The sequence below is a fragment of the Populus trichocarpa genome, chromosome 2 (genome assembly GCF_000002775.5).
Source record: "Populus trichocarpa isolate Nisqually-1 chromosome 2, P.trichocarpa_v4.1, whole genome shotgun sequence".
In the NCBI taxonomy this organism is placed as follows: domain Eukaryota; kingdom Viridiplantae; phylum Streptophyta; class Magnoliopsida; order Malpighiales; family Salicaceae; genus Populus; species Populus trichocarpa.
The window spans coordinates 3,903,542-3,917,492 of NC_037286.2; the positions used below are offsets into that span (position 1 = coordinate 3,903,542).

Genomic DNA, 13,951 nt, shown 5'->3' on the forward strand with positions numbered 1-13,951 from the left:
TTAAATCGGTTCTTGTGATGCAGAATTTAAAACTTTCAAAGAAGTCCTGGGTCCCTTTGTTAACCTTTGGACCCCGAGATTTTAGTAGACTTCTTCCAGGACAGATCATTTGCCCTCGAGTACCTCCTTATAATCAAAGTCATGCCTTGACCGAACAAGCACAAAGTACGCAAGCATTCGTCGAAGGCACTGTGTGTTGTTTGTGTGTGTGTATATATAATAGCCCTCAACTTGGAGAGCAGTACTCTCGCGTGATTATACATGGTGTAAGAGAGAAGAAAGAGAGAAATAGATATAGAGATATGGAGGCCTTGTCAAAGATGAGTAGTTCTGATATTGATCATAACGAGGATGAGGAAGTGATGCTTCCAGGTTTCCGATTTCACCCCACTGATGAAGAGCTTGTTGGGTTCTATCTGCGGCGGAAGGTGGAAAAGAAACCACTTAGGTTTGAACTCATCAAACAGATCGATATCTACAAGTACGATCCATGGGATCTTCCAAGTAAGACGTCGTGCTCTTTTCAAGTGTATATATTTACCTAGTGATGTTCATCCATCACCTTTTTAGAGTTTATTCTTACCTAATTAGCTAGTGAAACCACAGAAATCTTTCGTTTCTCGCTTGTGATCAATCGCATCCGTGTTTGGTGCACAGAACTAGAGCTTCTTTCTGCCATTCAAACCCAATCTTAAATCTCATGGCCTCTTTTCTGTTCTTCTATATATATATATATACTTCTGGTACAACATTCAAAAAAGTACTTACGATAGATATATTCAACTCCTTTATGCTAATTAAGATCAGCACATGCTGACATATGTATAGTTCATGAGGTGTCCAGCTGCGGAAACTTCAACCTGATCTCACCGGGCCTGACCGACAGGAATGGTGTGTGTGTGTGTGTGTGTAGCTAGAGAGAGAGATCTTTTTTTTTTTATGATATAGCATGAGATCTTAGGGATCATAAGAACTTTGGAGTCACTATACGGTAATTATTTATCCAAATCTAATTCATTGTGTTTCAGAAAAGTTGCTTCCGTTACCAATATTAGCCAGTGCCCCGGAGGACCAAAATCGGAAACATTCATGAGTCTAATACATTCGATATGTGGCCGGATATGATTCATTTACTTTAAATATGCAGTACATCGATCCGGCTGTAATTGCAAAAATAAATAAATAAACAAAACAATTATTTATCATTCCATATATAAAAATGTAATTAAAAAAATTTAGAGTATGTAAGCTTGCGGAAAATAAGATTTCCTCCATAAAGAGGCATCTGCATTCAGTTCTCGGTGTAACAGTATGATTTCAATATTAGCAGATCATCATATCGTATTTGAGTTCATTAATTACATCCTGATAATGTCGTTGGCTTTGCCTCTAACCTTCTTTTTTCTACTTTTTTTACATGAAGAAGTTAGCAATGCGGGGGACAGGGAGTGGTACTTCTTCTGCATACGAGGGAGAAAGTATAGGAACAGCATAAGGCCTAACAGAGTCACAGGATCTGGATTTTGGAAGGCCACCGGCATCGACAAGCCCATATATTCAGTCAAAGAACCACATGAGTGCATTGGCCTCAAGAAATCCTTGGTCTACTACCGGGGAAGTGCTGGAAAAGGCACTAAAACTGATTGGATGATGCACGAGTTTCGCCTTCCACCAAACGGGAAGACCACAAACCCTAAGAACATTGCACAAGAAGCTGTAAGTTTCTTCATTCCACGTTATTCCTCATCGATATCACTTTCCATGGTTATTCTCGCCATTTTCATGTCGACGAGAATTCCCCCTCAAAATTAAGGGAGTCATCACCAATAACCTAGTTATCTATAACGTATAATGCATATTAATTGATCAGTGCATACATGCATCATGGTATGGATAAATTAAACCGACGACTAGCAAGTTTGAGGAACGAGTAACTAAGAGGAAGGGATAATATACAACGTTAAGCATCCATGATTTATATACGGCAAGCATACTAACCACTTCTACATTGATAAATTTGCTTACAGCCTAATATTTCTAAATTACAATGTGTTTTTCCCCGTCTAAATTAAAACGAGATCTTATGGACCTTAATTAGGTTACATGTATATAGAAATGAACAATGTTTTTCGAAACAGCAACAATATTAATTAATGTTACTACTCAATCATGCATGTAGAGTATCGACAATTAATTAATATTAACTTCTAGATGTGATTATATGATTAAAAATTTCTTTCTTGGCATGAATATATCTGGTTATAGCCATCACAATGTCGACTCTCTCATCACGATGAACATACCATGAACCAAGGAGTGGAAATTGTCAGGTTTTATGAAATATATGCCATCTTTTTATTTGTTTATTGTTGCTTTTATTAGTTTAAGTACTTTATTTATTCTTTATACATTAGAAAACATGGCATCAATTGTTAAAAAATTATAAGGGTTTTTTTTTTGTTATAAAAACAAGCTTTAATACACGAGACTTTTCGAGGAAGAAAGAGCATAATATCAGTTGAATTGTAAGCTTGATTGCGAAACAAGAAAGAAAGAAAGTTGAATAGTAAGTTTAATGGGCCGGGTGACATGTGGGTCTCCCCCGTGCCCATTATTGAAATTAATCCTACGGAATTGATTAATTGGGTGATAGCTGCCTGGTGCATCGACGACAAACTTTTTTCGTTTTTTCAAATATCACCTTCTTCTTTTTCGGAAGTCTACGGAACAAATAGTTAAAGTTAATCGGGACCATCGATCTCTTCAGAAGTTCGAAATGTGTGGTTTATTTCCATTGCCAGAGAAACAAAATTCAAAACTCTTAAATTTCCAACTGACAAGTCCTTTTCCCTGGCCATGCAGGAGGTTTGGACGCTCTGTCGAATTCTCAAACGAGTCCCGTCCCACAAAAAGTACGCACAGGCAGCAGCAGCAAAGCAGCACCCTATTATTGACTCGAATTCAAAAACATGCAGCTTTGAATCTGAAATTAGTGCCGAGCAGAATGTGAGTTTTGGAGACTCGTTCGGTCAACGAAATGAAAGGAAGCCTGTCATCATAGATAATCATGTTAACCATGAAAGGAATCACTTTTTTACGGGTGGTCAGTATGATTCGATAACTGAAGCTCCATTTACAGCAGCTTTCCAGAACTTCTGGAATCCAGATGTTGGAGATGATTTCTTTGCTAATGGAAACTGGGATGAACTAAGAACAGTGGTCGAGCTAGGCGCCATTGATCCAGCTCAAGCTTACGACTATTGTAGATAAAGTGATAGATAGATAGATATATATTTATATATAGCTAGGTAGCCAAGCAGTTATATATATAGACACACACACTAAACATATATTCCCTTTCTACCCCCACCTTGGTGGTAGCTATATATTATTGTGTCCTATGATGATTGGGAATTTAGAAATCTAATAATTAATTAATTAAGCATTATGGATTAGTTTAACCTTTTGACATTTCCTTTCTTTATGTTTTCCCTCCCTTCCCGGCCGGCCAGCGGGCGTAGCTTTTGATATATATGTTCAAGGTATCCGTGCCCATTTATTCTATTCTTGGTTGGATCTCTATTTGTAAGCTTTTGATGACTATCTTCATCAAAACTAAATGCTATGATGTGTTTCAAATCCGATTGAGATTCCCGTGCCTTCTCTCCATTTTCCTGCGTAAACAAAGCCATCCTCCATTGAACACCCACTTGAAATAGAGTAACAATACAGAAACAGAAAAAAAATTATTAATAGGATAAAAAAATTGAAAAAAATATATATAATATCAATTGTTGTTGTTGTTGATAATTGATTTGATTTGAAGGGTAAAATTAAGAATTATTATTACTATTGTTATTATCGTTACTAGATTTTTTAAAAATAATATTACTATCATCAAAGAAAAACATAATTTTTTTTAAATGATTGAAAAATATAAGAACTTGGACAGACAAGTTAAATAATAATAATAATAATAATAATAATAAAATTAATATTATTATTATTATTAAAATTAAAATTAATATTATTACTATAGAAATATAGAAAAAAACATAGATTGATTTTAAGAGTAAAATTTATTATTATTATTATTATTATTATTACTACTACTACTACTAGTATTAACTTGGGCCAGACGTATCTTCCAGACACAAGAAAATTGGGGTTGGAAAGAGACGCCTCACTCAAATGGCTTGGGTGTGAAAGAAGCGCAGACCCAAATTGTTTGGGTTTTGCAATAACACGTCAAGATCCAATTCGCTTGAGTACAGCCCAGTTCCAAGGCTAATGTGTCAGGGTTCAAAACCCCATGCTATCGGATCCTGCTTCAGAATCCAACTATAATAGGTCCAGCATCCGGATCCAAAAATAATGGGTCGTTGGCAAACCAAATTTGCTTGGGTCCTCCCTCAAACCAAAGACTAATGGGTCCTCCCTTGAACCAAAGACCAATGGATCCTCCTTCAAGACCCTAGCATAATAGGTCCGGCGTCAGGATCCAATTCTCGTGGATCTTACCACTAGACCAAACCTAAGGAGTCCTTTTTCGGGATCCAATTCTTTTAGGTTCAGCATCAGGATTCAAGAAAAGGGGTCTTGCGTCCAGACCCAAGACTCATGGGTCCTCAACAGAACCCAAGGCCAATGGGTCTGGTGTCATGACCCAATGCTATTTGTAAGCTTTTGATGATTATCTTCATCAAAACTAAATGCTATGATGTGTTTCAAATCCGATTGAAATTCCCATGCCTTCTCTCCATTTTTCTGCGTAAACAAAGCCATCCTCCATTGAACACCCACTTGAAATTGAATAACAATACAGAAACAGAAAAAAAAAAACATAAATTTTTTTTAAATGATTGAAAAATATAAGAACTTGAACAGACAAGTTAAATATTATAAATATTATTACTATAGAAAAAAAAACATAGATTGATTTTAAGAGTAAAATTAATTATTACTATTATTATTATTATTACTACTACTACTACTACTACTACTACTACTAACTTGGGCCAGATATATCTTCCAAACGTAAGAAAATTAGGGCCGGAAAGAGACACCTCACTCAAATGGCTTGGGTGTGAAAGAAGCGCAGATCCAAATTGTTTGGGTCTTGCAATAATACGTCAGGATTCAATTCGCTTGAGTACTGCTCAGTTCCAAGGCTAATGGGTCAAGCTTCAAGACCCTATGCTATCGGGTCCTGTTTCAAGATCCAACTATAATGGGTCCAGCATCCGGATCCAAAAATAATGGGTGGTTAGCCAAACCAAATTTGCTTGGGTCCTCCCTCGAACCAAAGGCTAATGAGTCCTCTCTCGAACCAAAGGCCAATGGATCCTCCTTCAGGATCCTAGCATAATAGATCCGGCATCAGGACTCAATTCTCGTGGATCCTACCACTAGACTAAACCTAAGGGGTCCTTTTTTAGGACCCAATTCTTTTGGGTTCAGTATCAGAATTCAAGGAAAGAGGTCTTGCGTCTAGACCCAAGACTCATGGGTCCTCGACAGAACCCAAGGTTAATGGATCTGGTGTCATGATCCAATGCTAATGGATTTCAAGTGAGAATCCAATTCTTTTGGGTCCGGCGTCTAAATCCAGTATTTATACCCTTTTTTGTTGGGTGTGTCATACATGAACTAATATATATCTTATCTATGTAACAAGGAATCAGGACATGAGCAGATTTTCTTTTATTTATTTATTTTATTTTTTATTGGATATCTATTTGTAAGCTTTTGATGACTATCTTCAAAACTAAATGCTATGATGTGTTTCAAATCCGATTGAAATTCCCATGCCTTCTCTCCATTTTCCTGCGTAAACAAAGCCATCCTCCATTGAACACCCCACTTGAAATAGAGTAATAATACTAAATGCACATCGCTCTTTATAACAGAAAAGAAAAAACAGCAAACTTCTTCAAGCATGGGCAGGTAGAGTTGTTCTGTGAACTCTCTTGGACTCCTGGGTGCGTAGGCAAGGGCCACGGGAATTAGTGTATCTGCATGCAACAGCGAGGCTAAGCTAGCTGGTGTGGAAGAATAATAACAGGCGGAAATGGAGATGATGGAGGATGGTGATTTGGGAGGCTCAAGGTTTGCTCTTTTGGAGGATGGTGATTTGGGAGGCTCAAGGTTTGCTCTTTGGCCCAACAGAGGGAACTATCGGACTACAAGCTAAGTTGAACTGAAACTGATAACTTCAATGATCCAAAATTGAAAACAATAAAGGAAGAGAGAGTTCCATTCACTGACTTTGGCACCATATCCTGAAGATGTAGAAATATAGAATTGCTGAGCCAAGTATCAAGGCAGTCAGTGGATAGTTCAACTAAATCCACGTATTTTAGCAAAACTAGCAGCGAAACTGCGCCTGGTGCAGGCAACATGATGTGCTTCGTTCAATGATTTCTATGATGACGGGAAATTTGGGTAACAAGACATTTAAATGCAACAAGAACCTAATCAAGCAACAAAAGCGGTCAGCAACTATAAATTAATTTAACAAGCTCAATACAGAAACATCAAAGGGGGATTAAAGCCCTCGATAACATTCAAGAAAAGCCGGCTGTATTCTTTAACAAAGATACAAAGTCACTCATAGATATATGATTTGGGGCTAGGCGGTTCAGATCTCAGAACTATGCTCTCTGTACACACATAAAATAGATGGACGATTTGAAGCTCTCAATTACATTCCAGGAAAGATCTGGCTGTATCCTTCATTGAAGATACAAGGTCATATAACAACAATGGCATCGAATGAGCCAGCTAATGAAAGAAATAGCTCGATAAATGTCAAGATTTTACTGTCAATTGACTTCAAATAGCATGCTGTCCCCTACCTTTAAAGATTCTATCCCCTGTCGTATGTGCAACATTGAATATCAAGGCTGATGATAGGTATTGGCTCCTTGCTCATGATGATTATTTACAGGTGGGCTAACAACAGAAATGTCCAGGCTGCTTCCTTCTGTCTCAGGGGCAACTTCTCTCACATCAGCTATTGTTGACTCTGTTGCCTGAATATCGCTCCATTCAGCATCTTCAACTGGCCGGGGGTTGCTTTGATCAACTGCCATGTGCACAACACTCTCCCCGGAGGCTGGGACAGCTCTAGAAACACTAAGACAAGCTTTATCCACATTCTCATCTGACATGTCCACATGCTTAGTCAAGGGAAGAGTTCTACCAACAACATTTGGGGTCTCCGTCTTCTCCTCGAAAACTTGCTCTGTATCTAGGTGCTGCCTGTTGAGTGAATGGTATATCAGTTTTATCAGTCTTAGCAAATTTCAAGAAATAATATTTTTCAAATTGCTCCTTCTCATGGACTAAAAATGCTGATGTATGCACAATTCATGTTTAATGCAGAAAAGAAATGATCGAGATAGATTAGCAGAAGCGGTGAGAAAATGGAAAATAAAGGTTTATGAGTCTCCTAAAAAAGGCTAACATAAGACGAGTTCAAAAGGTCAGAAAATGGAAAACGATGCAGCAATCTTCATATTGGCTTTAGATTGGATCAGATGTCAAACCTTTGAAGTTGTGCCTGTAGCACATTTGCATATGCTAGAAGCTCCTCCTTCTCCTTCACGGCAGCTGCCTCCTTCTCCACAGCCTCCTTTATTCTAGCTTCAACATCTGCTTCTGCAACTCTTGCCTTCTCCTCTGCTCTCACAACAGCTCCTTCTAATATCACAGCACGCTCTCTAGCTTTTGCAATCTCAGAACGCCACAAATTTGCCTCCTGAATGGCAGAGTCTCTCTGCTTAATCAGTTGATCTCTTTCCTTGCTCAGAGCCACAATCTTCTCTTCAAAATCTTTTAACTACACATGTCCATCAATAAAAACCCACATAAACAAAGATGCAACTGACATCCAAAATTTTACTTAGGCATAAATCCCAATTGGCAATGATATTAATCAAACTGCACGTCAGAAGGAAAATATATATCTTCTGAAAAGGGAATTGCTTTTGCTATCACATCGTGTATAGTTTACATATAGCCATTGGACTGCACAATGAACCATCAAGAAAGAAGAGATTACTGGTACCTTCAACATGGATGACTCCAACTGCTTTTCTGAAGCTTTTGATAACCGCTCAATTTCAGAACAAGCAATTCTTCTTTGTTCATCCATAATATGAGCAGCAGATGCTGCAGTCTCAGCAGCTTCCGCTGTCTCAGATAGTTTATCCGCTATATCTCTTATTGTTGAATCACGAGCACGAAGATCTCGAGCCAGATTCTGTAATTCCTCATCCTTGACTCTCAGCGTCTCCTGTAAGATATTCTTGCTTAGAAAACCAAGTCCATGTAGAATGAATAGCCAAATAAACTTAAGTTGGCATCAGGAAGCAACCAGTTGGGAACATGCCAAGCTAGGCTAGGCAGGTGTTGCACAGCATGTAGTATGCATATATTGCGAGGCTGGTTAGTTGATTTTCAAAATGAAGGGATGCATAGTTGGGTTCCAAGAGACAAGCAAAGCCAGACACTTTGACTCATAGAAAATTTACTATTTGTCATTCCTAACATGAAATTTGTACAACACTCAATAATGCTGGGGAAAATATGTTAAATCCTTTGAAAATGACTTCTTATCTGCAGGAGCAAGCAAATATAGAAACTGCAAGCTGTTTAGCAAGTGCAAAATCAATCTGCACATGGTTAAAGGAAAAAAATTGAGAGCATAATTCTCAAAGGCGAGCTTATGCATACATCCTCTGCACTGAGAAGGACCCTCTTCTTCATGCATTAGCGCAGACTCAAAGTGCATAACTCAGTATTTACAGTAAAAAGAGGTTAAAGGGAATGCAGTTTGACACACATATTCTAAGCATCAAGTGGCAAACATTGAATGGGGTGGTATACTCTTAAGTTCCAAATATTAACAGAAGGCAACCAATTTTGAGCATGCATAATGCATACCAAGGATGTAAAAGTGTGTTTGGCATTGTGGTAGCTTTTGTTGTTGTGTTTTGAAAAGGTAGGTTTAAAAAAAGCTGCAAATTGTAACTTTTTCTTAACCAAGATTTCAAGAGAGAGTTTTCAACAGGGACTCGTACAAAACTTTGGTGCACTTTCAAATTTATTGTTGGGGCAAAACACAGAACACACCACGCCGCATCACATGAACAAACGGAGCCTAAATCTGGGCAGAAAATGTAACACATAAACAAACAAAGAAACAAAATAGAATGAGCAATTTTGGGAATTATATACCTTCATGATTGTCAAGTCATCCATCGGACCATCAATAATCCTATTATTCATCATTCCTAAAGCATTTCTCAAAGAAATCTGCATTGCTGCTTCAATTTCTTTAGAGCATTCCTGTGCTATTGAATTGGCAGCAGCAACTACAGCTGCAACTGTTCCTAATTTTGCAGAACCACTTCCACTTAAGGAATCTACAGCCTCTTTGTGAGCCTTTAGAACCAACTGAGTAGCACTGGTCATTGAAAGGCCAAAAAATAATTAAGAATAGGTAAAAGCCATGTGTAATATAAATTTCAACATCAATCTGAATAATGGGGAAAAAATGGAACTCATATGAACCTAGTAAGATCGGCCAAAGTACATTAGTTGCTGAACATCATCACAAAAACATAGGCCAACTAAAAGAAAATTACAGATAGAGAAAGGAACCTAAGATGAAGAAAAAAGGGGTGCTGTTAGATTCTCATGCATTAGAAGTACTTGCCTCTTAGATTCTACCAGTGTTGGTGAGAAATGTTTTAAGCCAATTGTTTAACTTTTAGGGCAGTTTCCGAACAGTCAAAGTCATGACAGGGAATGACTTCAACATACAGCCTATATGAAATATTTTAAAGGGGACACAAAATTTGAAAGTTGCTCTAATGTTGAACATGCTCAATTGTTATATTTGTCTTTTCTTGGAAGCTCTAAAAAGCCCAATGAATGGATCATCTCCAAGATGTTACGGTTATTCAAACATAGTGTATACTGGTAGGGGAGAAAAAAATAATGCTTTAAGCAGTGTATATTTAATCCCAAAATCTCAAACCAGCATAAGGCTCGTGAAAATTTATTTTATAATATAGATCATGTCCATGGAAAAGGGGTGAAAGAAACCCTCGCAAGTGGAAGTACAAAAAGACTCCTAAAATGTTCACATAACCTAAGACATAGACCAGCAGAACGCTATTGCTTTCTTGATTTTCAGAACAAAAATTATTTCAAACTTTACATGAATAATCAACAAATCTACATATCAAAAAAACAAAAAACACATTTATAATCATAGAAAAGCATAGTAACAGAAATATATCCTTCAGCTCATCGAAAATTCCATAAAGCAAAGGCAAAACTTACTGTAAAGTTGCTACCCAAGCTCTAGCTGCACCAGGAGTCTCTGCACAAAGGAAGTAATCGTTTTTCTGGGGAGTACCAATATCTAAATTAAAGTTAAGCGTGCAACTTCAGCAAATCCCAATTCACCTACACCACAACGCTTTCAACTGAACAAAAGAATAACAATCTCAAATAGATTAGCTAACTAAGGATACAAAAACAGCAGCCATCATACTTTGGGAGTCCACTAAATCATGCACGGAAAAAAGAGTGTTAATAATCATTCAAATAATTAATAACGAAACTAATTTCTGAAAATGAGCAAGAAAACCATCATTAAAAAACACTAATATTACTGGAAGTTCACAGGAGAGGCTGTGATCGTGCTATTCGCGTCAAAGATAATCGTTCCTTTCACAGCTGGCTCATTTCTCCTAGTCCTAAAAGGCACGAAAAACAGCATAAGTTGAAGATTAAAATATAATCCCTAAAAAAACGAAAAAAGGAGCAAAATTTGCTCACTTATATTCCATTTTCCCGGTCGTCGGGTCTAAGATCACCCATCGCTCGTTCCATTTCCTCAGCTAACAATGCAAAATCAAGAATCAATAACTTACAACTCACTCCTAAAGACCCAACAATGTCAAAACAACCATAGAATTTAGTCATAGACAATCAAGAAAGCTGTAATTTCCGGGTACAAAAAAAATCTGAAAATAAAGAGATTGAAAGGGGAATTGGCGTACAGTTTCAGATCGCTTAAGGAGTGGGCCTTGCAACAGGTTTCTACCAGAACCGGACGCTAATTGCCGCTTGATCTTCTCCAAACTATTTTCTGTGTCCGCTGCTGCTCTCTGCTGTTGTTACAATTAATCATAATTACAATTAGCTTAATTACGTATGATCACTGTAATAATTGATCAAAACACTTTGTTATGGATTCAATTCATTTAGATTAAAATGAGAGAGAAGGGGTGGGGAGGACTGACCGCGGAAGCTCCATTGGAGGTCATGATGGTATTACAGATCAACGATTAAGGTTCGGTACTTCGGTCGCTTTGGATAAATGGGTTTTTGTGATGTTTTTAGAATAGAAGACAAACACGAACATGAAAATAATATTAAAAATTACGAAGAGGGCTGTTAGGTTTGGCTTGTCTCGTGGACTTGCAGGTGACGCCGTGACGCCTTTGCTCGTTTTTTTATTTTATTTTATTTTTTCTTTTAAGAGGAAAAGCAAGAGAAAAGAAAATAAAAGAAAAGGGAATAGTTGTTTAGTGGGAAAATTGATGCGAATTAATTCGGTTTTTTATTAATTTAATTTATTTAAAAAAGAGTTAACCTATAAATTTAAATAGTAATTATTTTTTTAACAAGAAGAATTGGTGTTATTTGACAAAAACAAAATCTGAATTCACTCCACAATGGTGTATAGTTGCAAAATCATTGTGTTGTTGTGTTCATATCTTCTACTGCCAGTAGAAATTAAAAATCAAATTGAATTTACGGTTTATATTCTGTTATCTGGAGTCTATATGAGAATAATTAAACAATAAATTATTTAGATGGATTATGGGATTTTTGGTTGCCCAGTTTAATCAATGTTTTAAGAGTTTATTTGTTTCTGTGTTTTAATTTTCAAAAACATTTTAAAAAAATTTAAATTTGATTGTTTTAATTGAAAAATCGTATGGGGTTAGTTACATGTCTTTTTCATAATTTATTCAATCTGCAGTCGAAATGCTTGGATCTGTTTGTCCACTGGTACAAAGAAAAAGATTGCAGTTTTTTTTTTATAGTTAATTAAGACTATAAATTATTTAATATAACACGTCCAGGTAAAGATTGTAAATTATAATTTAAAAGGTTAAAGGTGATGGGCAAGATAGTATTTTCACGGATTCAATTGATATTTCCGGATTGAATAGGAGTAAATCGATATCTTCACTCTTTTGTAAAGTTATTAAACTTCGACGGACTTGAAAAGTTAGATCTGATAGCTGAACTAATCCGGGTAAAATAAAAGACTGAGATGAGTAAAAATTTGGTAAAACTTGGTTGATTTGTGACTCGAGTAACTTGATAAAATCTGATTGAAATCTTTTTTTTAATGTGTTTTTTTTTCCTAACCAGAAAACTTTTATATGTATATATATATATATGTTTTTTTAATGTAGGGTAAAAACAAATTTTGATTTAAATACTTCAACTTGAAATGATAACATGCCAACATAATATCTTTTTAATATTGGATAAAAAAAAAATTAAATTTTTTTTTTAAACTTCATTATTTATAATATGTATAGTATATATTCACATGGATTGTTTTTAAAAAAATTTATATGAAATATTAAAATTTCAAATATATTTTTTATTTTTTCGAGGTGACCCGGGTCAACCCATGTAACCTGGGACCCGACTTCTTGGCTGGGTCAACCTCTAGGTTGAGTCTGATAACTATATTGTTTTGTTGCACGATTAAATAACCGGCAAAACCCGGTTCACCTATGACCTGAGCGACCCGGCAAAACCTGATTGAGACCTTTTTTTTTAATGTGTTTTTTTATCTCAGCCAGAGACCTTTTATATATATATATAACCAACTATATATATATATAGGTGGTTGTTAACCCTTCTTAAAATTCACTATGTAAATACTAGAAGAATGTTTTATTTTTTCAATGTGGAATTTAAAACCCTTTGATATATATACTATATGTTCACACACAAAAAATATTTTTTTAATATGGGATTTGAAACACTTTAGTATATATACTCTATATTCACAAGGAAAAAGTTATGTGTTTTCAATGTGGAATAAAAAATCTTTTTGACTTGAATACTTCAACTTGAAAGGATAACATATCAACATAATATCTTTTCAACGTGAGATAAAAAATATTTTAAAATAATATTTTAAACTTCATTATTTATAATATGTATAACCTATATTCACATGGATTATTTTTAAAATTTGTCATGTGAAATATTAAAATTTCAAATTTTTTTTATTTTTTCAGGTTGACCCGGGTAGCCCGGGACCCGACTCTTTGGCTGGGTCAACCCTCGAGTTGAGTCTGATAACTATGTTTTTTTGTTGCACGATTAAATAACTAATTTACCCTTGAAATAAATAATTAAAAAAATAACTATCAAGCTAACAAGGGCTTCATGGTCTTTTTGCTTTTTTTCAATACAGTTAAATGACTATAATACTCTCAAAGAAAAAAAAACTAAACATGTTATTGATGGCTTTTTTATCTTTTCATCATGGTTTTTCATCATTTTCAATATGCACAAGGAAAATTAGTCTTTTAATAAATAATAAATATTATATAGAAACAATTGTTGGCGTGTGCTACACGTGCTCGATTGAGTGAATGCCACCAACACCTTTTGAGCAGCAGGTGCAACGGCGTTTGATGACAAAAAACTATCAACCATGGTGTTACTCGAAAGCTTATGTGACGACGCAGCCGATAGGGGTAGAGTGTGTTATTCAATTCACAATAGTTGGGTTGCAATGAACTTTTTTTCTACCTTTTTTTCTTTTCTTTTCTCTTTTCTACCCAAAAAATCCATGCTTAACCTTCCAAACTTCAATAGTGTCTTTTAA

At 35.9% G+C, this 13,951-nt stretch overlaps 2 protein-coding genes across 3 annotated transcripts; one reads left to right on the top strand and one right to left on the bottom strand.

The window, feature by feature from the left end:
* The first annotated feature begins 26 nt into the window (after positions 1 to 26).
* Positions 27 to 3,461, top strand: LOC7480717 (transcription factor JUNGBRUNNEN 1). The gene is made up of 3 exons (XM_024594893.2): positions 27 to 504; positions 1,424 to 1,716; positions 2,863 to 3,461. The coding sequence occupies exons 1-3, from the start codon at positions 303 to 305 to the stop codon at positions 3,268 to 3,270; spliced, it is 903 nt and encodes a 300-aa protein (XP_024450661.2). The 5' UTR covers positions 27 to 302; the 3' UTR covers positions 3,271 to 3,461.
* A 3,019-nt stretch (positions 3,462 to 6,480) lies between these two features.
* LOC7468724 (uncharacterized) lies at positions 6,481 to 11,491 on the bottom strand. Of its 2 annotated transcripts, none has more exons than XM_024595925.2 (10): positions 11,325 to 11,491; positions 11,082 to 11,192; positions 10,858 to 10,919; positions 10,692 to 10,775; positions 10,551 to 10,582; positions 10,357 to 10,438; positions 9,244 to 9,472; positions 8,072 to 8,299; positions 7,551 to 7,843; positions 6,481 to 7,263 (listed from the first exon to the last, which is right to left on the bottom strand). In XM_024595925.2, the coding sequence occupies exons 1-10, from the start codon at positions 11,346 to 11,348 to the stop codon at positions 6,900 to 6,902; spliced, it is 1,509 nt and encodes a 502-aa protein (XP_024451693.1). In that variant the 5' UTR covers positions 11,349 to 11,491; the 3' UTR covers positions 6,481 to 6,899. The 2 variants fall into 2 exon arrangements, with proteins under 2 accessions (XP_024451693.1, XP_002302134.1); XM_002302098.4 differs by having other exon boundaries at positions 11,082 to 11,189; positions 11,325 to 11,490.
* Positions 11,492 to 13,951: the final 2,460 nt, after the last annotated feature.

Bases quoted from the DNA above. Each gene is read 5' to 3' on its own strand.
- LOC7468724 (XM_024595925.2), bottom strand. From the start codon at position 11,348: ATGACCTCCAATGGAGCTTCCGCG. The intron at 9,473-10,356 runs GTAAGTTTTGCC...TTCAATGACCAG, and splicing joins GCTTGGGTAGCAACTTTACA to TGCTACTCAGTTGGTTCTAA. The intron at 7,844-8,071 runs GTACCAGTAATC...GGACATGTGTAG, and splicing joins TGGAGTCATCCATGTTGAAG to TTAAAAGATTTTGAAGAGAA.
- LOC7480717 (XM_024594893.2), top strand. From the start codon at position 303: ATGGAGGCCTTGTCAAAGATGAGTAGTTCTGATATTGATCATAACGAG. The intron at 505-1,423 runs GTAAGACGTCGT...TTTTACATGAAG, and splicing joins CGATCCATGGGATCTTCCAA to AAGTTAGCAATGCGGGGGAC. The intron at 1,717-2,862 runs GTAAGTTTCTTC...CTGGCCATGCAG, and splicing joins AGAACATTGCACAAGAAGCT to GAGGTTTGGACGCTCTGTCG.